Source organism: Scyliorhinus torazame, unplaced genomic scaffold (genome assembly GCF_047496885.1).
Source record: "Scyliorhinus torazame isolate Kashiwa2021f unplaced genomic scaffold, sScyTor2.1 scaffold_104, whole genome shotgun sequence".
Taxonomy (NCBI): domain Eukaryota; kingdom Metazoa; phylum Chordata; class Chondrichthyes; order Carcharhiniformes; family Scyliorhinidae; genus Scyliorhinus; species Scyliorhinus torazame.
In genome coordinates this window covers 37,583-64,150 of record NW_027307831.1, presented here as the reverse complement: position 1 = coordinate 64,150, position 26,568 = coordinate 37,583, and the positions used below count along the sequence as shown (strand labels likewise).

The 26,568-nt window shown below is 58.4% G+C and overlaps 1 protein-coding gene across 1 annotated transcript in view; it reads left to right on the top strand.

Moving 5' to 3' along the window:
• The window catches only part of LOC140405580 (vigilin-like), a gene marked incomplete at its 5' end in the record, with an annotated part of 612,489 nt that overhangs the window by 549,043 nt on the left and 36,878 nt on the right, over positions 1-26,568 (top strand). Inside the window, 3 exons of the mRNA XM_072494137.1 lie at positions 10,979-11,197; positions 14,627-14,848; positions 15,211-15,429. Coding sequence (XP_072350238.1) covers positions 10,979-11,197; positions 14,627-14,848; positions 15,211-15,429 — 660 coding nt within the window. The remainder of the gene's footprint in view (positions 1-10,978; positions 11,198-14,626; positions 14,849-15,210; positions 15,430-26,568) is intronic.

Here is a 26,568-nt window from a genome sequence, read left to right as displayed (position 1 = left end):
AGTACTGGTGGGGACAGGTCTGTCACTGTATAACACTGGGGTACAGTACTGGTGGGGACAGGTCTGTCGCTGTATAACACTGGGGTACAGTACTGGTGGGGACGGGTCTGTCGCTGTATAACACTGGGGTACAGTACTGGTGGGGACGGGTCTGTCACTGTATAACACTGGGGTACAGTACTGGTGGGGACGGGTCTGTCACTGTATAACACTGGGGTACAGTACTGGTGGGGACGGGACTGTCACTGTATAACACTGGGTTACAGTACTGGTGGGGATGGGTCTGTCACTGTATAACACTGGGGTACAGTACTGGTGGGGACGGGTCTGTCACTGTATAACACTGGGGTACAGTACTGGTGGGGATGGGTCTGTCGCTGTATAACACTGGGGTACAGTACTCGTGGGGACGGGTCTGTCACTGTATAACACTGGGGTACAGTACTGGTGGGGACGGCTCTGTCGTTGTATAACACTGGGGTACAGTACTGGTAGGGACGGGTCTGTCACTGTATAACACTAGGGTACAGTACTGGTGGGGACGGGTCTGTCGCTGTATAACACTGGGGTACAGCACTGGTGGGGACGGGTCTGTCACTGTATAACACTGGGGTACAGTCCTGGTGGGGACGGGTCTGTCACTCAATAACACTGGGGTACAGTACTGGTGGGGACGGGTCTGTCACTGTATAACACTGGGGTACAGTACTGGTGGGGACAGGTCTGTCATTGTATAACACTGGGGTACAGTACTGGTGGGGACAGGTCTGTCACTGTATAACACTGGGGTACAGTACTGGTGGGGACAGGTCTGTCACTGTATAACACTGGGGTACAGTACTGGTGGGGACAGGTCTGTCGCTGTATAACACTGGGGTACAGTACTGGTGGGGACGGGTCTGTCACTGTATAACACTGGGGTACAGTACTGGTGGGGACGGGTCTGTCGCTGTATAACACTGGGGTACAGTACTGGTGGGGACGGGTCTGTCACTGTATAACACTGGGGTACTGTACTGGTGGGGACGGGTCTGTCGCTGTATAACACTGGGGTACAGTACTGGTGGGGACAGGTCTGTCACTGTATAACACTGGGGTACAGTACTGGTGGGGACGGGACTGTCACTGTATAACACTGGGTTACAGTACTGGTGGGGACGGGTCTGTCACTGTATAACACTGGGGTACAGTACTGGTGGGGACGGGTCTGTCACTGTATAACACTGGGGTACAGTACTGGTGGGGATGGGTCTGTCGCTGTATAACACTGGGGTACAGTACTGGTGGGGACGGGTCTGTCACTGTATAACACTGGGGTACAGTACTGGTGGGGATGGGTCTGTCGCTGTATAACACTGGGGTACAGTACTGGTGGGGACGGGTCTGTCACTGTATAACACTGGGGTACAGTACTGGTGGGGACGGGTCTGTCGCTGTATAACACTGGGGTACAGTACTGGTGGGGACGGGTCTGTCACTGTATAACACTGGGGTACAGTACTGGTGGGGACGGGTCTGTCACTGTATTACACTGGGGTGCAGTACTGGTGGGGACGGGTCTGTCACTGTATAACACTGGGGTACAGTACTGGTAGGGACGGGTCTGTCACTGTATAACACTGGGGTACAGTACTGGTGGGGACGGGTCTGTCGCTGTATAACACTGGGGTGCAGTACTGGTGGGGACGGGTCTGTCACTGTATAACACTGGGATTCAGTACTGGTGGGGACGGGTCTGTCACTGTATAACACTGGGGTACAGTACTGGTGGGGACGGGTCTGTCGCTGTATAACACTGGGGTACAGTACTGGTCGGGACGGGTCTGTCACTGTATAACACTGGGGTACAGTACTGGTGGGGACGGGTCTGTCGCTGTTTCACACTGGGGTACAGTACTGGTGGGGACGGGTGTGTCACTGTATAACACTGGGGTACAGTACTGGTGGGGACGGGTCTGTCGCTGTATAACACTGGGGTACAGTACTGGTGGGGACAGGTCTGTCACTGTATAACACTGGGGTACAGTACTGGTGGGGACGGGACTGTCACTGTATAAAACTGGGTTACAGTACTGGTGGGGATGGGTCTGTCACTGTATAACACTGGGGTACAGGACTGGTGGGGACGGGTCTGTCACTGTATAACACTGGGGTACAGTACTGGTGGGGATGGGTCTGTCACTGTATAACACCAGGGTACAGTACTGGTGGGGACGGGTCTGTCACTGTATAACACTGGGGTACAGTACTGGTGGGGACGGGTCTGTCGCTGTATAACACTGGGGTACAGTACTGGTAGGGACGGGTCTGTCACTGTATAACACTGGGGTACAGTACTGGTGGGGACGGGTCTGTCACTGTATAACACTGGGGTACAGTACTGGTGGGGACGGGTCTGTCACTGTATTACACTGGGGTGCAGTACTGGTGGGGACGGGTCTGTCACTGTATAACACTGGGGTACAGTACTGGTAGGGACGGGTCTGTCACTGTATAACACTGTGGTACTGTACTGGTGGGGACGGGTCTGTCACTGTATAACACTGGGATTCAGTACTGGTGGGGACGGGTCTGTCACTGTATAACACTGGGGTACAGTACTGGTGGGGACGGGTCTGTCGCTGTATAACACTGGGGTACAGCACTGGTGGGGACGGGTCTGTCACTGTATAACACTGGGGTACAGTACTGGTGGGGACGGGTCTGTCACTGAATAACACTGGGGTACAGTACTGGTGGGGACGGGTCTGTCACTGTATAACACTGGGGTACAGTACTGGTGGGGACGGGTCTGTCACTGTATAACACTGGGGTACAGTACTGGTGGGGACAGGTCTGTCGCTGTATAACACTGGGGTACAGTACTGGTGGGGACGGGTCTGTCACTGTATAACACTGGGGTACAGTACTGGTGGGGACGGGTCTGTCGCTGTATAACACTGGGGTACAGTACTGGTGGGGACGGGTCTGTCACTGTATAACACTGGGGTACAGTACTGGTGGGGACGGGTCTGTCACTGTATAACACTGGGGTACAGTACTGGTGGGGACGGGTCTGTCACTGTATATCACTGGGGTACAGTACTGGTGGGGGCGGGTCTGTCACTGTATAACACTGGGGTACAGTACTGGTGGGGACGGGTCTGTCGCTGTATAACACTGGGGTACAGTACTGGTGGGGATGGGTCTGTCGCTGTATAACACTGGGGTACAGTACTCGTGGGGACGGGTCTGTCACTGTATAACACTGGGGTACAGTACTGGTGGGGACGGCTCTGTCGTTGTATAACACTGGGGTACAGTACTGGTAGGGACGGGTCTGTCACTGTATAACACTGGGGTACAGTACTGGTGGGGACGGGTCTGTCGCTGTATAACACTGGGGTACAGCACTGGTGGGGACGGGTCTGTCACTGTATAACACTGGGGTACAGTACTGGTGGGGACGGGTCTGTCACTGAATAACACTGGGGTACAGTACTGGTGGGGACGGGTCTGTCACTGTATAACACTGGGGTACAGTACTGGTGGGGACAGGTCTGTCATTGTATAACACTGGGGTACAGTACTGGTGGGGACAGGTCTGTCACTGTATAACACTGGGGTACAGTACTGGTGGGGACAGGTCTGTCACTGTATAACACTGGGGTACAGTACTGGTGGGGACAGGTCTGTCGCTGTATAACACTGGGGTACAGTACTGGTGGGGACGGGTCTGTCACTGTATAACACTGGGGTACAGTACTGGTGGGGACGGGTCTGTCGCTGTATAACACTGGGGTACAGTACTGGTGGGGACGGGTCTGTCACTGTATAACACTGGGGAACAGTACTGGTGGGGACGGGTCTGTCGCTGTATAACACTGGGGTACAGTACTGGTGGGGACAGGTCTGTCACTGTATAACACTGGGGTACAGTACTGGTGGGGACGGGACTGTCACTGTATAACACTGGGTTACAGTACTGGTGGGGACGGGTCTGTCACTGTATAACACTGGGGTACAGTACTGGTGGGGACGGGTCTGTCACTGTATAACACTGGGGTACAGTACTGGTGGGGATGGGTCTGTCGCTGTATAACACTGGGGTACAGTACTGGTGGGGACGGGTCTGTCACTGTATAACACTGGGGTACAGTACTGGTGGGGATGGGTCTGTCGCTGTATAACACTGGGGTACAGTACTGGTGGGGACGGGTCTGTCACTGTATAACACTGGGGTACAGTACTGGTGGGGACGGGTCTGTCGCTGTATAACACTGGGGTACAGTACTGGTGGGGACGGGTCTGTCACTGTATAACACTGGGGTACAGTACTGGTGGGGACGGGTCTGTCACTGTATTACACTGGGGTGCAGTACTGGTGGGGACGGGTCTGTCACTGTATAACACTGGGGTACAGTACTGGTAGGGACGGGTCTGTCACTGTATAACACTGGGGTACAGTACTGGTGGGGACGGGTCTGTCGCTGTATAACACTGGGGTGCAGTACTGGTGGGGACGGGTCTGTCACTGTATAACACTGGGATTCAGTACTGGTGGGGACGGGTCTGTCACTGTATAACACTGGGGTACAGTACTGGTGGGGACGGGTCTGTCGCTGTATAACACTGGGGTACAGTACTGGTCGGGACGGGTCTGTCACTGTATAACACTGGGGTACAGTACTGGTGGGGACGGGTCTGTCGCTGTTTCACACTGGGGTACAGTACTGGTGGGGACGGGTGTGTCACTGTATAACACGGGTACAGCACTGGTGGGGACGGGTCTGTCACTGTATAACACTGGGGGACAGTGCTGGTGGGGACGGGTCTGTCGCTGTATAACACTGGGGTACAGTACTGGTAGGGACGGGTCTGTCACTGTATAACACTGGGGTACAGTACTGGTGGGGACGGGTCTGTCACTGTATAACACTGGGGTACAGTACTGGTGGGGACGGGTCTGGCACTGTATTACACTGGGGTGCAGTACTGGTGGGGACGGGTCTGTCACTGTATAACACTGGGGTACAGTACTGGTGGGGACGGGTCTGTCACTGTATAACACTGTGGTACAGTACTGGTGGGGACGGGACTGTCACTGTATAACACTGGGATTCAGTACTGGTGGGGACGGGTCTGTCACTGTATAACACTGGGGTACAGCACTGGTGGGGACGGGTCTGTCACTGTGTAACACTGGGGTACAGTACTGGTGGGGACGGGTCTGTCACTGTATAACACTGTGGTACAGTACTGGTGGGGACGGGTCTGTCACTGTATAACACTGGGATTCAGTACTGGTGGGGACGGGTCTGTCACTGTATAACACTGGGGTACAGTACTGGTGGGGATGGTTCGGTCACTGTATAACACTGGGATTCAGTACTGGTGGGGACGGGTCTGTCACTGTGTAACACTGGGGTACAGTACTGGTGGGGATGGGTCTGTCACTATAACACTGGGGTACAGTACTGGTGGGGACGGGTCTGTCACTGTATAACACTGGGGTACAGTACTGGTGGGGACGGGTCTGTCAGTGTATAACACTGGGGTACAGTACTGGTGGGGATGGGCCTGTCACTGTATAACACTGGGGTACAGTACTGGTGGGGACGGGTCTGTCACTGTATAACACTGGGGTACAGTACTGGTGGGGACGGGTCTGTCACTGTATAACACTGGGGTACAGTACTGGTGGGGACGGGTCTGTCACTGTATAACACTGGGGTACAGTACTGGTGGGGACGGGTCTGTCACTGTATAACACTGTGGTACAGTACTGGTGGGGACGGGTCTGTCACTGTATAACACTGGGATTCAGTACTGGTGGGGACGGGTCTGTCACTGTATAACACTGGGGTACAGTACTGGTGGGGATGGGTCGGTCACTGTATAACACTGGGATTCAGTACTGGTGGGGACGGGTCTGTCACTGTGTAACACTGGGGTACAGTACTGGTGGGGATGGGTCTGTCACTATAACACTGGGGTACAGTACTGGTGGGGACGGGTCTGTCACTGTATAACACTGGGGTACAGTACTGGTGGGGAGGGGTCTGTCAGTGTATAACACTGGGGTACAGTACTGGTGGGGATGGGCCTGTCACTGTATAACACTGGGGTACAGTACTGGTGGGGACGGGTCTGTCACTGTATAACACTGGGGTACAGTACTGGTGGGGACGGGTCTGTCACTGTATAACACTGGGGCACAGTACTGGTGGGGACAGGTCTGTCACTGTATAACACTGGGGTACAGTACTGGTGGGGACGGGTCTGTCAGTGTATAACACTGGGGTACAGTACTGGTGGGGATGGGTCTGTCACTGTATAACACTGGGGTACAGTACTGGTGGGGACGGGTCTGTCGCTGTATAACACTGGGGTACAGTACTGGTGGGGACGGGTCTGTCACTGTATAACACTGGGGTACAGTACTGGTGGGGACGGGTCTGTCACTGTATATCACTGGGGTACAGTACTGGTGGGGACGGGTCTGTCACTGTATATCACTGGGGTACAGTACTGGTGGGGGCGGGTCTGTCACTGTATAACACTGGGGTACAGTACTGGTGGGGATGGGTCTGTCACTGTATAACACTGGGGCACAGTACTGGTGGGGACGGGTCTGTCACTGTATAACACTGGGGTACAGTACTGGTGGGGACGGGTCTGTTACTGTATAACACTGGGGTACAGTACTGGTGGGGACGGGTCTGTTTGAGGTGCTATAATCTCTATTTTTGACGAGGTATTTGATTAGTTTGCGTTAAAGGAACATGGATTATGTACTTGACGAGTTTATTACTAATTGAACTTCTGAACAATTTAATGTGGGTTTGAAAGTGCTGCCCATCGGCTCTGCTGACCACAAATCAAGTCAAAATCAAGTCGGCACAGGCTTGAATGGCCAAAGGGTCTCTTCCTGTGCTCTACCTTTCGTTGTTCTTTGGAAATCTTGTAAAAAGGAAGCAAAACGTGTTTTAGCGCAAGCGTTGGTTGAGCTCAATGCTTTACTTGCGTACTCGCTGAGAATGGGAGATCGTCGTCCTCAACGCCTTCAGGTACAGAGCTTCAACCTGAGCTTGAAAGTAAGAAACTAGAGGTGGGTTCAGCATTGCGAGTGAGAGATTGAATTGGGTGCTCGTGGCCAAGCAACCCTCACATCCAGTTTTGATGGTTAGCCGGCACTTTAGACAGACGCCTCTTGACCAAGAAGCGGCGAAGTATTTTTTGCACTTTTGAATTGGCCGCAGGGAAGTCTGGGCTCTGTTATTGCAATGTGTATTGACTGGTGAAGCTCGGCCAGCCTATTCAGCCTTGTCCACCGAGCAAAGATTGCGGTACGAAGACACGGGAGAGTGCCAGCTCGTTCCTGAAGCGTATCGACAGCGCTTTACAAGTTGTCGGAGAGCAGGAGGGCCAGATTTGCGTTGAATTTGCCAGAGAGAAAGGCAGCCTCTTTGACAGGGGGTGTGACTATCAGGAAAGGTGGTTAGCACCGCTGCCTCACAACGCCAGGGGCCCGGGTTCGATTCCAGCCTCGGGTGGGTGTGCGGGGAGTCTGCACGTTCTCCCCGTGTCTGCGTGGGTTTCCTCCGGGTGCTCCGGTTTCCTACCACAGTCCAGAGGTGTGCAGGTTCGGTGGATTGGCCGTGATAAATTGCCCCGTCGTGTCCAGAGATGTGCCGGTTGGATGGGGTTACGGGGAAGGGGCGGGCGAGTGGACCTAGGTAGGGTGCTCTTCAGAGGGCCGGTACAGACTCGACGGGCCGAATGCACTGTAGGGATTCTATGGAAATAAATTCTAGACTTTAAAAAACGCAGTGGGGTGTTGCTCGTGGAGGACTTCGAAAGGAATCTCCCTGATAACTCGGTTACTTATAAATAAATGAATAAAACGTTCTTGAGGCCACTGGAGCAGCTGTGGTAACTGATGCGAATGTGCTGAATCCTGGAGATCCCCTCTTCAGGGGATTGTGTGAAGCACGAGACAAAAGCCCCGTTGAAGAGTTCAGCTCACCTGGAAAAGGTTAGGTCTTCTTCCAGTTTCGTTGTGAAGACTAACGCAGTGGCAACACCTGCTCGTGACGGGGGTGGGGGTGTGGGAGCCAGTTCTTGAAGAGTATGAGCCATTTATTACGGGAGAGCGTGGTGTCTTTGTCTGATGATGATTAGAATGCTTTCCACCCGCTCGCCATATTGAGGGACGATGCCCAGTACTTTCTGGCCCCGGGTCACTGTCCGTGTGGAGTTTGCACGTTCTCCCCCGTGTATGCGTGGGTTTCGCCCCCACAACCCAAAGATGTGCAGGGTAGGTGAATTGGCCACACTAACTTAATTGGAAAAAATGAATTGGCCACTCTAAATTTAAAAAAAAAAAGTATGTTAGGAACTTACTGCTGTGAATTTGAACGAGGTCGGGGTGAAGGTGTACATCTCTTGATGTTTCGTAGAATCCCTACAGTGCAGAAGGAGGCTGTTCGGCCCATCGAGACTGCACCGGCCCTCTGAAAGAACACCCTACTGAGGCCCACTCCCCTCCCTGCAACCCTATAACCCTACTTAACTCTTGGACACCAAGGGGCAATTTAACACGGCCAATCCACCCTAACCTGCACATCTTTGGACTGTGGGAAGAAACCGGAGCACCCGGAGGAAACCCACGCACACACGGGGAGAACGTGCGGACTCCGCACAGACAGTGACACGAGGGTGGAATAGAACCGGGTCTCGAACGCTGTGAGGCAGCGGTGCTAACCGCTGTGCCACAGTGCCGTCAATCGCCGATAGTCCAGGAATCATTGGGATTCAGACCACCTGAGTTGGTTTGGCTACTCTGTGCGTGGGCCTTTAACGTGTTTGAAAGAAAAAGTGTTTGGCGGGTGATACCCCCGCCAAATCTGTCGGACTATGCGAGCAAGTTTCGGTTCAGGCTCAGTCAGACATGCCAAGTGACAAGGCCTGAGTTGGAATTCTCACGGGAAAAGATGGAGTAACCCAAACCTTCAGTTCTGGAGACCAAGTGCGAATGTTGTTACTGCCTTGGGAGTGCCCCTTGAAGAAAGGTTTTTGTCTTATCGCATGGCTTCAGTGATGTCATTGTGTGGGTGGAGCTGGGCTGTGGCTGCGTGAGCTGATTTTGGTTTCCCTTTCAGTTTTGACTGCTGTTTTGAAGGCAGAGAAAATAAGTTTTCTGGCCTGTCTCGCTCTATTTTCGTTTCAAAGAGTTGTTCCAGTAAAAAGAAAAACATTGATTATAGCTACCTGCTTTGGGAACTTAACAGATATGGTTTGCTCTCAGGAAGGAGTCACATCTGCTGGTGAGACGGGGTCAGAATCTCAGGGAAAGCCAGTCTTATTCAAGTCAGAATGCAGAGTGCTGGGTCACGCCCTTGAAAAGGGGTTTTGGGGGATTTTGTTTTTGAATTGGAACAGTTAAGGGGGAATTCATCAAGTGTTATACATAGATTACTGTAGCTGGGTGGTATCTTTATATCTGTAATTGATAAAAAATTCTTGCTGTTTGTTTATGTATATATATAAATGTTAACTAAGTTATTAGAATAAAGCTTGTTTTGATTAAGGTGTTGGAAGACTGTTGAATTACACCTCAAGTTGAATGCTCTTGTGCTCATCCTAACCAAATTCAACATGAAGGTTGTAGGTCAGGTGTATTTCACAACATACTTTGGAGTTTTAAACCCTGGCCCATAACATTAGCCACACCTTGCTCCCCTTCAGAGGTACACTAGAGTGGGCCACGGCTTTTTAAAACAACATCAGTTTTGTAAGTTGTCTTCTCTTACAGCTACGGATGTTAGTAACATGAGCATTGTCTGTGTCCCCTGCAGGCAGCCTTCTGAAAGTTGGGAGCGGTAACAGATGTGTATTGTGTTTTGTTATGGGCCAGGGTTGAGAGAACCCCAAAGTGTATCACGGAGTTCACCTGACCCACAACATTTACTAGATTGTGGTTGTGGGGAGCACATGGGCCTACGTTACAGGTGTGATGCGACAGAGAATTAAAGTACTTTTAAATTAAAACAATGTTTATTTATGAATCCAGTTAACATTTTACAAACCCATAGTAAACATCGTAACAACTATCAACACCAATCCTCCCCACAGATACAATTATTCTATAAGTAAACCTTAATCTTTCCTTCTTAACATCCATAAGACAAAAGACCCTTTTTAGCACCGAGATCAGGGGCGGGATTCTCCCACAATCGGCAGGATGGCCCGGCGTCAAGAACGGCGCGAACCACTCCGGCGTCAGCCAACCAGAAGTTACGGAATCCTCTGCACTTCCGGGGGGACTAGGCTGGCGCCGGAAGGGGTCGGCGCCGCGCAAATCGGCGCTGAAGGGCCGGCGTAGTTCCGCACATGCGCAGACCGGCCGGCGTGTTTCCTGCGAATGGGCAGGGGGGGTTCTTCTCCGCGCCGGCCATGGTGGCGCCCTACAGAGGCCAGCGCGGAAGGAAGGGGTTCCCCCACGGCGCAGGCCCGCCCGCAGATCGGTGGGCCCCGATTGCGGGCCAGGCCACCGTGGGGGTCCCCCCCGAGGACTCGCCTATCCGGCCTACAAGCCAGGTCCCACCTTGATGGACCATGTCCATTTCACGCCGGCGGGACTGGCCAGGAAACGACGGCCACTCGGCCCATCGGGGCCCGGAGAATTGCCGGGGGGGGGGGGGGGCACTGCCAGTGGCCCCCGACCGGCGCAGCGTAAACCCGCCCCTGCCCAAAAACCGGCACAGGAGAATACGGCAGCCGGCGTCGGAGCGGCGGGGCGGGATTCACGCTGCCCACCGAGGATTCTCCGACCCGGCTCCACTCACACTCTGACATCACTGCAGCTATTTGATAAACACCCTATTCTTAAAGGTACTCTCATATGACAGTTTGTAAGTGTGTGGTTGTGTGTGTGTGCGCGCGTGTGTATGTGTGCTTGGGTATCTCTGTTTAATTGTTGCTGTGTTTGCCACAGGCGAACATCAAGGAAGTGGATGTTTCGATCCCTGCCAAGCTGCACAACTCCCTGATAGGTGCCAAGGGGCGTTTGGTGCGGTCACTCATGGAGGATTGCGGAGGAGTGCACATCCATTTCCCCTCTGAAGGCTCGGGCAGTGACAAAGTCACCATCAGGGGTCCCGTGGAGGAAGTGGAGAAAGCAAGGAAACAGCTGCTTCAGCTGGCCGAGGAGAAGGTATCCCAACAACCGTGTCCATTCATATAGTGACCCAGGAGCATTTTCAAACAAAATTCGGCACCGGGCCATGTGAGGAGATATCAGGGCAGGTGACCGAAAGCCTGGTCAGGAGGCTGTAAGTAGTGCCTTAAAGGAGAAGGAAAGGGTGGTGATATTTAGTGATTTATTTTGGAGATGGGAAATTTCAGTTACTTGGGAAAAAAAATGTTGCTTGAAATAATTTTCTCATGGCACCTTGAATGACTCATAGGAAGCTAGTTGGCTTGATTTTACCCTCACAGGGTGGCACAGTTTGCACAGTTACAGCCCAACTATAAACATGAGCAAAAGACTATGGTGGAAACTGCATGAAGGTTGATGCAATAAGTGTGATCAATGAAATACAGCTGGAAATCGAGATCTGAAGATCTCATAGCTGCATTGAGCTATTTCCAGCAGTTTTTCTGTTCTTATTTCAGAGTTCTGGATAGATACTTGATTGGTAGCTATCCCTCCTCTCCTTCACTACCTTTCCGATCTTTGGGACTGGGAGACAGCAGTACCTGAAGGCTGTGATTACACGCAAGAACAGCCTGTTCCCGTAACAGCCTCCCCGAACGGGCGCCAGAATGTGGCGACTAGGGGCTTTTCACAGTAACTTCATTTGAAGCCTACTTGTGACAATAAGCGATTTTCATTTTTTCAGAAAGGGCAGGGATGAGGAAAGGCCCCTTGGGCCATCAAATGCTCATTCAAAGGCATTTGTTCTCTCATCGTGGCTTTGAATTGTGCAATTAAGCCATTGGAGCAGAAGGCGGCCATTCGGCCCATCGAGTCTGCTCCGCCATTCAATCATGGCTGATATTTTCTCATCCCCATTCGCCTGCCTTCTCCCCGTAACCCCGATCCCCTCATTAATCAAGAACCTATCTATCTCTGTCTTAAAGACACTCAGTGATTTGGCCTCCACAGCCTTCTGCGGCAAAGAGTTCCACAGATTCACCACCCTCTGGCTGAAGAAATTCCTCCTCATCTCTGTTTTAAAGGATCGTCCCGTCAGTCTGAGATTGAGTCCTCTGGTTCTAGTTTCTCCTACAAGCGGAAACATCCTCTCCACGTCCACTCTATCCAGGCCTCGCAGTATCCTGTCAGTTTCAATAAGATCCCCTCTCATTCTTCTAAACTCCAACGAGTACAGACCCAGAGTCCCCAACCGCTCCTCGTACGACAAGCTCTTCATTCCAGGGATCTTTCTTGTGAACCTCCTCTGGACCCTTTCCAAGGCCGGCACATCCTTCCTTAGATACGGGGCCCAAAACTGCCCACAATACTCCAAATGGGGTCTGACCAGAGCCTTATACAGCCTCAGAAGTACATCCCTGGTCTTGTATTCTAGCCCTCTTGACATGAATGCTAACATTGCATTTGCCTTCCGAACTGCCGACTGAACCTGCACGTTAACCTTAAGAGAAGGAGACCCGGAACGGCACAACTTAGGACAACTTAGGACAACATGTACATTGTTGGCTGGGCCCCTCCCACAGCGCTCACACTCATCCTCCACACGTGCAAACAACCTGCTCACCCTGGATTTGGTCAAATGGGCCCTGTGGACTACCCTCAGCTGGTATCAGCCCTAACCTCGCACATGATGATGTTGCTTCCACCCGACGCAGAACCTCACACCGCACCCCCTCCTCCAGCTCAAACCCCAACTCCTTCCGCCAACTTGGCCTTAACCCCCCCCTCCACAGACACTGCCTCTTCCGCCATCATCGCACCATAAGGCCCCGAGGTACTTCTGTTAATTTTACGTATGAACCTGTCTGCAGCACTGGAGAGCTGCCTGAGGTTGGCGTTATGGGGTATCTTTTTGAAGCCTACCGACTCCATCGCCATGCCGCGTTTAGCGAATTCCGCGAGGAGGCCTTGCGGAGCAGTGGGTGGCCTTCCTGCCCCTTCCAGCCCGGGTTCCAGACCCTCTGGGCAGAGTAGATTTGGGGCGACACTGTTCCCATTAGTGGGAGTATTGAGAACGAGAGGGGCACAGATTGAAGGGGATTGGTGAAGGGAGCGAGGGAGACGGGAGGAGAACCCTTTTCACCCGGCGAGGGGTTAGGATCGGGAAGGCGCTGCCCGAGAGTGAGGCGGAGGCAGGTTCCATCGAGGCTTTCCTGAGGGAATTGAGGAACCTGACGAGAGGGAGAAAGAGGTGGGGAGTGGGCTGCTGTTCTGGAGAGAGCCAGCTAAATATGCAAGAGGATTGGAGTACAAGAATAAAGAAATATTGCTTGAGTTGTTACAGGGTTTTGGCAAGACCGCATCTGGAGCAGTGCGCGCAGTTTTGGGTTAAACCTGCATTGGAGGGAGGAGAGCGAAGGTTCACTAGATTGGCCCCCGGGATGAGGGCGTTGTCCTGTGATGAGGGGCTGAGTAAATTGGGTTTATTCTCTGGAGTTTAGAAGAATGAGAGGCGATCCCATTGAGGATTCTAAAGGGTTTGACAGGGAGGACGCGGAGAGATTGTTCCCGCTGGTCAGGGAATCTGAAACAGTCTTAGGATAAGGGAGTCGGCCATTTTGGGATGGAGTTGGCCATTTTGGGACAGAGTCGGCCATTTTGGGATGGAGTCGGCCATTTTGGGACAGAGTCAGCCATTTTGGGATGGAGTCAGCCATTTTGGGACAGAGTCGGCCATTTTGGGATGGAGTCAGCCATTTTGGGACTGAGTTGAGGAGAAATCTCTTCACCCAAAGGGTTTGTGAACCTTTGGCATTCTCCACCCCAGAGCATTGTGGGAGCTCCATCGTTGAATACATTTAAGGCTGTGGGATGGGGGCAGACTTTGGATCTCCCCGGGAATTAAGGGGTACGGGGAGTGGGTGGGAAAATGGAGTCGAGGCCCCAAGGTCAGCCAGGATAGTATTGAATGGCGGAGCAGGCTGGATGGGCCGAGTGGTCCACTCCCTGCTCCTACTTCGTGTGTTCTTGTCCATCCCACAGTCAACCTCTCAGAACTCATTGAGGGGGTCTAAAAAGCACACGGGAGTCCTTGGTTTTGTGAATAGGGGACTAGTGCACACGCAAGGAGGTTCTTGCTCCATAGCGCTGGAGTACGGTGCTCATTCCTGGGCACCGTTGCTCCCGATGGATGTCAAGGCCTTGGGACAGGAGGAAGGGGAGACTGACCAGACCGGAACCAGGGATGAGGAGATGGGGGTTGAATGTGGAGAAAGCTGGGACTATTCTCCTTCGAGCAGACAAGGCCCAGAGGCGGAGGTTTTCGGGATCATGAAGGGTTTTGATGGAATAGGGCTGGGGAGACCGGTCCCGGTGACGGAAGGGTCGCTAACCAGAGGAATTGGGAGAGCGGCTGGGATTATGAGACCGTGTTGGAAAGAGCACAGTGGGGTGGTTTGAGATTAATTGTGTCGTCCTACCCCGCAGCAAATTAACAACTGTACCGTGGAGCTGCACGCAAGGCCGGAATACCACAAGTTCCTCATCGGAAGGGGCGGCGGGAACATCCGCAGGGTGCGCGACCGCACAGGGGCCCGCATCATTTTCCCGGCGGCAGACGACCGGGACCAGGAGCTGATCACCATCGTGGGAAAGGAGGAGGCGATAAAACAGGCCCACAAGGAACTGGAGATTCTCATTCAGAACCTGGTGAGTTCCCGCCGTTAATTCCACCTCCCCGCCACCTCGTTGTGAAGAGAAGCGAAACTTGCATTTACGTAGCACCCAGCACAATCCTTTTTTTAAAAAAAAAATTGGTTCCATGGCACGGGCCGCCGCCCGTCCCAAACCGCCCATGAACTGGGCGGCCATTCCACGGGGGCAGTTAAGAGTCCACCGCATTGCTGTGTGGAGTTAGAATCTACCTAACTCAATACTGAAGGACAGCAGCTGGTGTTAAACTGAGGCACTCCGGGGGGGGATCTCTCTCCGTGTGCGGTTCGCCACGACTATCTGAGGTGCCAACCAGAGGGACCTGCGGCCTACTGATCCTGTAGCCCTTTTCACCACAGGACAACGTCATTGAAGACTTCATGATCGTGGACCCCAAATATCACCGGCACTTTGTGGCGCGCCGTGGGCAGGTGCTGCGGGAGATTGCGGAGGAGTACGGAGGGGTGACGGTCAGTTTCCCCCGCACAGGCGTCCAGAGCGACAGAGTCATGCTCAAGGGGGCAAAGGACTGTGTGGAGGCGGCTAAACGACGCATCCTGGAGATCATCGGCGACCTGGTGAGTAAATCGGCAAGAGGGACAGATATCCCGGACGTCCCTTCACGCCTTCGCGGCAATTAAGTTTTTTTTTTAGAGACGCCGTCACTGCGGTCGCACAGCAAGAGTCCGCAAGAAGGGGCCTCGACCTCTGTCGGTGTTGCTGGAGGGTAAATGCTGGCCCACGTTCCACAAGGGCTTCCCTTTCTTCCTTCAAACAGCGATCCGTTGTGTCCTTCAGATAACGCAGATGGAATATCAGTATAGCATTCGAACGTCAGCACTCCCTCAGCACTGACTCTCTGACAGTGCGGCACTCCCTCAGCACTGACCCTCTGACAGTGCAGCGCTCCCTCAGTACTGACCCTCTGACAGTGCAGCGCTCCCTCAGTACTGACCCTCTGACAGTGCGGCACTCCCTCAGTACTGACCTTCTGACAGTGCAGCACTCTCTCAGTACTGACCCTCTGACAGTGCGGCACTCCCTCAGTACTGACCCTCTGACAGCGCGGCGCTCCCTCAGTACTGACCCTCTGACAGTGCAGCACTCCCTCAGTACTGACCCTCTGACAGTGCGGCACTCCCTCAGTACTGACCCCCTGACAGTGCAGCACTCCCTCAGTACTGACCCTCTGACAGTGCGGCACTCCCTCAGTACTGACTCTCTGACAGTGCAGCACTTCCTCAGTACTGACCCCCTGATTGTGCAGCACTCCCTCAGTACTGACTCTCTGACAGTGCAGCACTCCCTCAGTACTGACCCTCTGACAGTGCAGCACTCCCTCAGTACTGACCCTCTGACAGTGCGGCACTCCCTCAGTACTGACTCTCTGACAGTGCAGCACTTCCTCAGTACTGACCCCCTGACAGTGCAGCACTCCCTCAGTACTGACCCTCTGAGACTGCGGCACTCACTCAGTACTGACTCTCTGACAGTGCAGCACTCCCTCAGTACTGACGTTCTGACAGTGCAGCACTCCCTCAGTACTGACCCTCTGACAGTGCGGCACTCCCTCAGTACTGACCCTCTGACAGTGCGGCACTCCCTCAGTACTGACCATCTGACAGTGCAGCACTCCCTCAGGACTGACCCTCTGACAGTGCGGCACTCCCTCAGTACTGACCATCTGACAGTGCAGCACTCCCTCAGGACTGACCCTCTGACAGTGCGGCACTCCCTCAGTACTGACCCTCTGAGACTGCGGCACTCACTCAGTACTGACCCTCTGACACTGCGGCACTCCCTCAGTACTGACGCTCTGACAGTGCAGCACTCCCTCAGTACTGACCCTCTGACAGTGCAGCACTCCCTCAGTACTGACCCTCTGACAGTGCAGCACTCCCTCAGTACTGACCCTCTGACAGTGCGGCACTCCCTCAGTACTGACCCTCTGACAGTGCGGCACTCCCTCAGTACTGACCCTCTGACAGTGCAGCACTCCCTCAGTACTGACCCTCTGACACTGCGGCACTCACTCAGTACTGACCCCCTGACAGTGCGGCACTCCCTCAGTACTGCCCCTCTGACAGTGCGGCACTCCCTCAGTACTGACCCTCTGACAGTGCGGCACTCCCTCAGTACTGACCCTCTGACAGTGCGGCACTCCCTCAGTACTGACCCTCTGACAGTGCAGCACTCCCTCAGTACTGACCCTCTGACACTGCGGCACTCCCTCAGTACTGACCCTCTGACACTGCGGCACTCACTCAGTACTGACCCCCTGACAGTGCGGCACTCCCTCAGTACTGACCCTCTGACAGTGCGGCACTCCCTCAGTACTGACCCTCTGACAGTGCAGCACTCCCTCAGTACTGACCCTCTGACAGTGCGGCACTCCCTCAGTACTGACCCTCTGACAGTGCAGCACTCCCTCAGTACTGACCCTCTGACAGTGCGGCACTCCCTCAGTACTGACCCTCTGACAAATAGAGAGGTGCAGAGAGACCCAGGAGTGCATGTCGAAAGATCTCTGAAGGTAGCACGAGAGGTAGTTAACCATAGAATCCCTGCAGTGCAGAAGGAGGCCATTCGGCCCCTCGAGTCTGCACCGACCCTCTGAAGGAGCACCCCTACCTCGGCCCACTCCCACGCCCTATCCCTGTCACCCCACCTAACATTTGGACACTAAGGGCCAATTTAGCCTGGCCAATCCACCTAACCTGCACATCTTTAGACTGTGGGAGGAAACCGGTGCATCCGGAGGAAACCCACGCACACACGGGGAGGACGTGCAGACTCCGCACAGACAGTGACCCAAGGTCCGAATTGAACCCAGGTCTCTGAGCTGTGAAGCAGCGGTCCTCACCGCTGTGCCGTGGTTACGAAGGCCTATGGGATACCTGCCTTTGTTAGCCGAGGCACAGAGTATAAGAGCGGGGAGGTTACGATGGAGCTGTATGAAACACTGGGTAAGCCGCAGCTAGAGTACTGTGTGCTGTTCTCGTCGCCACACTATAGGGAGGATGTGGTTGCGCTGGAGAGGGTGCAGGGGAGATTCACCAGGATGCTGCCTGGGCTGGAGCGTCTCAGCTATGGGGAGAGGCTGGTTAGGCCGGGGTTGTTTTCCTTGGAGCAGAGAAGGCCGAGGGGGGGCCTGATCGAGGGGGACAATATTATGAGGGACATTGATAGGGTGGATTGGAAGGAACTTTCCCCTCAGTAGAGGGTCAATAACCAGGGGGCAGAGATTTAAGGTCAGGGGCAGGAGGTTTAGAGGGGATGTGAGGAAAACCCTTTTCCCCCAGAGGGTGCTGGGAATCTCGCTGCCTGAAAGGGTGGGAGAGGCGGGAACCCTCACAACATTTAAGAAGATGAGCGATTGGAACTCCGCAGCAAACAAGGCGACGGACCAAGTGCTGGACAATGGGATTGGGATAGAGAGGGGCTCCATGGCCGGCACGGACAGGATGGGCCGATGGGCCTTGTTCTGTGCAGTAAAACCCACTGATTCGGGTTCCGTGCATCGGCCTCTGGAGTGGGGCTTGAAGCTCCGCTTTCCACGGCCCCCGTGTGAGAGAGCGGCTGACTGAGTCAGGCAGACTGAGCAGTCTGGGGCAGACTGGGCTGGCGTAGGGCAGACTGGGCTGGCGTGTGGCAGACTGAGCTGGCGTGTGGCAGACTGGGCAGTCTGGGGCAGACTGGGCTGGCGTGTGGCAGACTGAGCTGGCGTGGGGCAGACTGAGCTGGCGTGTGGCAGACTGGGCAGTCTGGGGCAGACTGGGCTGGCGTGTGGCAGACTGGGCTGGCGTGTGGCAGACTGGGCTGGCGTGTGGCAGACTGAGCTGGCGTGTGGCAGACTGGGCTGGCGTGTGGCAGACTGAGCAGTCTGGGGCAGACTGGGCTGGCGTGTGGCAGACTGGGCTGGCGTGTGGCAGACTGAGCAGTCTGGGGCAGACTGAGCTGGCGTGTGGCAGACTGGGCTGGCGTGTGGCAGACTGAGCTGGCGTGTGGCAGACTGGGCAGTCTGGGGCAGACTGGGCTGGCGTGTGGCAGACTGAGCTGGCGTGGGGCAGACTGAGCTGGCGTGTGGCAGACTGGGCAGTCTGGGGCAGACTGGGCTGGCGTGTGGCAGACTGGGCTGGCGTGTGGCAGACTGGGCTGGCGTGTGGCAGACTGAGCTGGCGTGTGGCAGACTGGGCTGGCGTGTGGCAGACTGAGCAGTCTGGGGCAGACTGGGCTGGCGTGTGGCAGACTGGGCTGGCGTGTGGCAGACTGAGCAGTCTGGGGCAGACTGAGCTGGCGTGTGGCAGACTGGGCTGGCGTGTGGCAGACTGAGCTGGCGTGTTGCAGACTGAGCAGTCTGGGGCAGACTGGGCTGGCGTGTGGCAGACTGAGCAGTCTGGGGCAGACTGGGCTGGCGTGTGGCAGACTGGGCTGGCGTGTGGCAGACTGGGCTGGCGTGTGGCAGACTGAGCTGGCGTGTGGCAGACTGGGCTGGCGTGTGGCAGACTGGGCTGGCGTGTGGCAGACTGAGCAGTCTGGGGCAGACTGGGCTGGCGTGTGGCAGACTGGGCTGGCGTGTGGCTGACTGGGCTGGCGTGTGGCAGACTGAGCTGGCGTGTAGCAGACTGGGCTGGCGTGTGGCAGACTGGGCTGGCGTGTGGCAGACTGAGCAGTCTGGGGCAGACTGAGCTGGCGTGTGGCAGACTGGGCTGGCGTGTGGCAGACTGGGCTGGCGTGTGGCAGACTGAGCTGGCGTGTGGCAGACTGGGCTGGCGTGTGGCAGACTGGGCTGGCGTGTGGCAGACTGAGCTGGCGTGTGGCAGACTGGGCTGGCGTGTGGCAGACTGAGCTGGCGTGTGTCAGACTGGGCTGGCGTGTGGCAGACTGGGCAGTCTGGGGCAGACTGGGCTGGCGTGTGGCAGACTGGGCTGCCGTGGGGCAGACTGGGCTGGCGTGGGGCAGACTGGGCAGTCTGGGGCAGACTGGGCTGGCGTGTGGCAGACTGGGCTGGCGTGGGGCAGACTGGGCTGGCGTGTGGCAGACTGAGCAGTCTGGGGCAGACTGGGCTGGCGTGTGGCAGACTGGGCTGGCGTGGGGCAGACTGGGCTGGCGTGTGGCAGACTGAGCAGTCTGGGGCAGACTGGGCTGGCGTGTGGCAGACTGGGCTGGCGTGTGGCAGACTGGGCTGGCGTGTGGCAGACTGAGCAGTCTGGGGCAGACTGGGCTGGCGTGTGGCAGACTGGGCTGGCGTGTGGCAGACTGGGCAGTCTGGGGCAGACTGGGCTGGCGTGTGGCAGACTGAGCTGGCGTGTGGCAGACTGGGCAGTCTGGGGCAGACTGGGCTGGCGTGTGGCAGACTGAGCTGGCGTGTGGCAGACTGGGCAGTCTGGGGCAGACTGGGCTGGCGTGTGGCAGACTGGGCTGGCGTGGGGCAGACTGGGCTGGCGTGTGGCAGACTGAGCAGTCTGGGGCAGACTGGGCTGGCGTGTGGCAGACTGGGCTGGCGTGGGGCAGACTGGGCTGGCGTGTGGCAGACTGAGCAGTCTGGGGCAGACTGGGCTGGCGTGTGGCAGACTGGGCTGGCGTGTGGCAGACTGGGCTGGCGTGTGGCAGACTGAGCAGTCTGGGGCAGACTGGGCTGGCGTGTGGCAGACTGGGCTGGCGTGTGGCAGACTGGGCAGTCTGGGGCAGACTGGGCTGGCGTGTGGCAGACTGAGCTGGCGTGTGGCAGACTGGGCAGTCTGGGGCAGACTGGGCTGGCGTGTGGCAGACTGAGCTGGCGTGTGGCAGACTGGGCAGTCTGGGGCAGACTGGGCTGGCGTGTGGCAGACTGAGCTGGCGTGTGGCAGACTGAGCTGGCGTGTGGCAGACTGGGCTGGCGTGAGGCAGACTGGGCTGGCGTGAGGCAGACTGGGCTGGCGTGAGGCAGACTGGGCTGGCGTGTGGCAGACTGGGCTGGCGTGTGGCAGACTGGGCTGGCGTGTGGCAGACTGGGCTGGCGTGTGGCAGACTGGGCTGGCGTGAGGCAGACTGGGCTGGCGTGTGGCAGACTGGGCAGTCTGGGGCAGACTGGGCTGGCGTGTGGCAGACTGGGCAGTCTGGGGCAGACTGGGCTGGCGTGTGGCAGACTGGGCTGGCGTGTGGCAGACTGGGCTGGCGTGGGGCAGACTGGGCTGGCGTGTGGCAGACTGAGCTGGCGTGTGGCAGACTGGGCAGTCTGGGGCAGACTGAGCTGGCGTGTGGCAGACTGGGCTGGCGTGTGGCAGACTGGGCTGGCGTGTGGCAGACTGGGCTGGCGTGTGGCAGACTGGGCTGGCGTGTGGCAGACTGGGCTGGCGTGTGGCAGACTGGGCAGTCTGGGGCAGACTGAGCTGGCGTGTGGCAGACTGGGCTGGCGTGTGGCAGACTGGGCTGGCGTGTGGCAGACTGGGCTGGCGTGTGGCAGACTGGGCTGGCGTGTGGCAGACTGGGCTGGCGTGTGGCAGACTGGGCAGTCTGGGGCAGACTGGGCTGGCGTGTGGCAGACTGGGCTGGCGTGTGGCAGACTGAGCAGTCTGGGGCAGTCTGGGCTGGCGTGTTGCAGACTGAGCTGGCGTGTGGCAGACTGAGCAGTCTGGGGCAGACTGGGCTGGCGTGTTGCAGACTGAGCTGGCGTGTGGCAGACTGGGCTGGCGTGTGGCAGACTGGGCTGGCGTGTGGCAGACTGGGCTGGCGTGGGGCAGACTGGGCTGGCGTGTGGCAGACTGGGCTGGCGTGTGGGAGACTGGGCAGTCTGGGGCAGACTGAGCTGGCGTGTGGCAGACTGGGCTGGCGTGTGGCAGACTGGGCTGGCGTGTGGCAGACTGGGCTGGCGTGTGGCAGACTGAGCTGGCGTGTGGCAGACTGGGCTGGCGTGGGGCAGACTGGGCTGGCGTGTGGCAGACTGGGCTGGCGTGTGGCAGACTGAGCTGGCGTGTGGCAGACTGGGCTGGCGTGGGGCAGACTGAGCTGGCGTGTGGCAGACTGAGCTGGCGTGTGGCAGACTGAGCTGGCGTGTGGCAGACTGAGCAGTCTGGGGCAGACTGGGCTGGCGTGTGGCAGACTGGGCTGGCGTGTGGCAGACTGGGCAGTCTGGGGCAGACTGAGCTGGCGTGTGGCAGACAGGGCTGGCGTGTGGCAGACTGGGCTGGCGTGTGGCAGACTGAGCTGGCGTGGGGCAGACTGGGCTGGCGTGTGGCAGACTGAGCTGGCGTGTGGCAGACTGAGCTGGCGTGTGGCAGACTGGGCTGGCGTGGGGCAGACTGGGCTGGCGTGTGGCAGACTGAGCTGGCGTGTGGCAGACTGGGCTGGCGTGTGGCAGACTGGGCTGGCGTGTGGCAGACTGGGCTGGCGTGTGGCAGACTGAGCTGGCGTGTGGCAGACTGAGCAGTCTGGGGCAGACTGGGCTGGCGTGTGGCAGACTGGGCTGGCGTGTGGCAGACTGGCTGGCGTGTGGCAGACTGAGCTGGCGTGGGGCAGACTGGGCAGTCTGGGGCAGACTGGGCTGGCGTGTGGCAGACTGGGCTGGCGTGGGGCAGACTGGGCTGGCGTGTGGCAGACTGAGCTGGCGTGGGGCAGACTGGGCAGTCTGGGGCAGACTGGGCTGGCGTGTGGCAGACTGGGCTGGCGTGGGGCAGACTGGGCTGGCGTGTGGCAGACTGAGCTGGCGTGTGGCAGAATGGGCTGGCGTGTGGCAGACTGGGCTGGCGTGTGGCAGACTGGGCTGGCGTGTGGCAGACTGAGCTGGCGTGTGGCAGACTGAGCAGTCTGGGGCAGACTGGGCTGGCGTGTGGCAGACTGGGCTGGCGTGGGGCAGACTGGGCAGTCTGGGGCAGACTGGGCTGGCGTGTGGCAGACTGGGCTGGCGTGTGGCAGACTGAGCTGGCGTGTGGCAGACTGGGCTGGCGTGTGGCAGACTGAGCCGGCGTGTGGCAGACTGAGCTGGCGTGGGGCAGACTGAGCAGTCTGGGGCAGACTGAGCTGGCGTGGGGCAGACTGGGCTGGCGTGTGGCAGACTGAGCCGGCGTGTGGCAGACTGAGCAGTCTGGGGCAGACTGAGCAGTCTGGGGCAGACTGAGCTGGCGTGGGGCAGACTGGGCTGGCGTGTGGCAGACTGAGCAGTCTGGGGCAGACTGAGCTGGCGTGTGGCAGACTGAGCTGGCGTGTGGCAGACTGGGCTGGCGTGTGGCAGACTGGGCTGGCGTGTGGCAGACTGGGCTGGCGTGTGGCAGACTGAGCTGGCGTGGGGCAGACTGACCTGGCGTGTGGCAGACTGGGCTGGCGTGTGGCAGACTGGGCTGGCGTGTGGCAGACTGGGCTGGCGTGGGGCAGACTGGGCTGGCGTGGGGCAGACTGACCTGGCGTGTGGCAGACTGGGCTGGCGTGTGGCAGACTGGGCTGGCGTGTGGCAGACTGGGCTGGCGTGTGGCAGACTGGGCTGGCGTGTGGCAGACTGGGCTGGCGTGTGGCAGACTGGGCTGGCGTGTGGCAGACTGGGCTGGCGTGTGGCAGACTGGGCTGGCGTGTGGCAGACTGGGCTGGCGTGGGGCAGACTGGGCTGGCGTGTGGCAGACTGGGCAGTCTGGGGCAGACTGGGCTGGCGTGTGGCAGACTGGGCTGGCGTGTGGCAGACTGGGCTGGCGTGTGGCAGACTGGGCTGGCGTGTGGCAGATTGGGCTGGCGTGTGGCAGACTGGGCTGGCGTGTGGCAGACTGGGCATTCTGGGGCAGACTGGGCTGGCGTGTGGCAGACTGGGCAGTCTGGGGCAGACTGGGCTGGCGTGTGGCAGACTGGGCTGGCGTGGGGCAGACTGGGCTGGCGTGGGGCAGACTGAGCTGGCGTGTGGCAGACTGGGCTGGCGTGTGGCAGACTGGGCTGGCGTGTGGCAGACTGGGCTGGCGTGTGGCAGACTGGGCTGGCGTGAGGCAGACTGGGCTGGCGTGTGGCAGACTGGGCTGGCGTGTGGCAGACTGGGCTGGCGTGTGGCAGACTGGGCTGGCGTGTGGCAGACTGAGCTGGCGTGTGGCAGACTGGGCTGGCGTGGGGCAGACTGGGCTGGCGTGTGGCAGACTGGGCTGGCGTGTGGCAGACTGGGCAGTCTGGGGCAGACTGGGCTGGCGTGTGGCAGACTGGGCTGGCGTGAGGCAGACTGGGCTGGCGTGTGGCAGACTGGGCTGGCGTGTGGCAGACTGGGCTGGCGTGTGGCAGACTGGGCTGGCGTGTGGCAGACTGGGCTGGCGTGTGGCAGACTGGGCTGGCGTGTGGCAGACTGGGCAGTCTGGGGCAGACTGGGCTGGCGTGTGGCAGACTGGGCTGGCGTGTGGCAGACTGAGCAGTCTGGGGCAGTCTGGGCTGGCGTGTTGCAGACTGAGCTGGCGTGTGGCAGACTGAGCAGTCTGGGGCAGACTGGGCTGGCGTGTTGCAGACTGAGCTGGCGTGTGGCAGACTGGGCTGGCGTGTGGCAGACTGGGCTGGCGTGTGGCAGACTGGGCTGGCGTGGGGCAGACTGGGCTGGCGTGTGGCAGACTGGGCTGGCGTGTGGCAGACTGGGCAGTCTGGGGCAGACTGAGCTGGCGTGTGGCAGACTGGGCTGGCGTGTGGCAGACTGGGCTGGCGTGTGGCAGACTGGGCAGTCTGGGGCAGACTGAGCTGGCGTGTGGCAGACTGGGCTGGCGTGTGGCAGACTGAGCTGGCGTGTGGCAGACTGGGCTGGCGTGGGGCAGACTGAGCTGGCGTGTGGCAGACTGAGCTGGCGTGTGGCAGACTGAGCTGGCGTGTGGCAGACTGAGCAGTCTGGGGCAGACTGGGCTGGCGTGTGGCAGACTGGGCTGGCGTGTGGCAGACTGGGCAGTCTGGGGCAGACTGAGCTGGCGTGTGGCAGACTGGGCTGGCGTGTGGCAGACTGGGCTGGCGTGTGGCAGACTGAGCTGGCGTGGGGCAGACTGGGCTGGCGTGTGGCAGACTGAGCTGGCGTGTGGCAGACTGAGCTGGCGTGTGGCAGACTGGGCTGGCGTGGGGCAGACTGGGCTGGCGTGTGGCAGACTGAGCTGGCGTGTGGCAGACTGGGCTGGCGTGTGGCAGACTGGGCTGGCGTGTGGCAGACTGGGCTGGCGTGTGGCAGACTGAGCTGGCGTGTGGCAGACTGAGCAGTCTGGGGCAGACTGGGCTGGCGTGTGGCAGACTGGGCTGGCGTGTGGCAGACTGGCTGGCGTGTGGCAGACTGAGCTGGCGTGGGGCAGACTGGGCAGTCTGGGGCAGACTGGGCTGGCGTGTGGCAGACTGGGCTGGCGTGGGGCAGACTGGGCTGGCGTGTAGCAGACTGAGCTGGCGTGGGGCAGACTGGGCAGTCTGGGGCAGACTGGGCTGGCGTGTGGCAGACTGGGCTGGCGTGGGGCAGACTGGGCTGGCGTGTGGCAGACTGAGCTGGCGTGTGGCAGACTGGGCTGGCGTGTGGCAGACTGGGCTGGCGTGTGGCAGACTGAGCTGGCGTGTGGCAGACTGAGCTGGCGTGTGGCAGACTGGGCTGGCGTGTGGCAGACTGAGCAGTCTGGGGCAGACTGGGCTGGCGTGTGGCAGACTGGGCTGGCGTGGGGCAGACTGGGCAGTCTGGGGCAGACTGGGCTGGCGTGTGGCAGACTGGGCTGGCGTGTGGCAGACTGGGCTGGCGTGTGGCAGACTGAGCTGGCGTGTGGCAGACTGAGCAGTCTGGGGCAGACTGGGCTGGCGTGTGGCAGACTGGGCTGGCGTGGGGCAGACTGGGCAGTCTGGGGCAGACTGGGCTGGCGTGTGGCAGACTGGGCTGGCGTGTGGCAGACTGAGCTGGCGTGTGGCAGACTGGGCTGGCGTGTGGCAGACTGAGCCGGCGTGTGGCAGACTGAGCAGTCTGGGGCAGACTGAGCAGTCTGGGGCAGACTGAGCTGGCGTGGGGCAGACTGGGCTGGCGTGTGGCAGACTGAGCAGTCTGGGGCAGACTGAGCTGGCGTGTGGCAGACTGGGCTGGCGTGTGGCAGACTGAGCTGGCGTGTGGCAGACTGGGCTGGCGTGTGGCAGACTGGGCTGGCGTGTGGCAGACTGGGCTGGCGTGTGGCAGACTGGGCTGGCGTGTGGCAGACTGGGCTGGCGTGGGGCAGACTGGGCTGGCGTGGGGCAGACTGACCTGGCGTGTGGCAGACTGGGCTGGCGTGTGGCAGACTGGGCTGGCGTGTGGCAGACTGGGCTGGCGTGTGGCAGACTGGGCTGGCGTGTGGCAGACTGGGCTGGCGTGTGGCAGACTGGGCTGGCGTGTGGCAGACTGGGCTGGCGTGGGGCAGACTGGGCTGGCGTGTGGCAGACTGGGCAGTCTGGGGCAGACTGGGCTGGCGTGTGGCAGACTGGGCTGGCGTGTGGCAGACTGGGCTGGCGTGTGGCAGACTGGGCTGGCGTGTGGCAGATTGGGCTGGCGTGTGGCAGACTGGGCTGGCGTGAGGCAGACTGGGCATTCTGGTGCAGACTGGGCTGGCGTGTGGCAGACTGGGCAGTCTGGGGCAGACTGGGCTGGCGTGTGGCAGACTGGGCTGGCGTGGGGCAGACTGGGCTGGCGTGGGGCAGACTGAGCTGGCGTGTGGCAGACTGGGCTGGCGTGTGGCAGACTGGGCTGGCGTGTGGCAGACTGGGCTGGCGTGTGGCAGACTGGGCTGGCGTGAGGCAGACTGGGCTGGCGT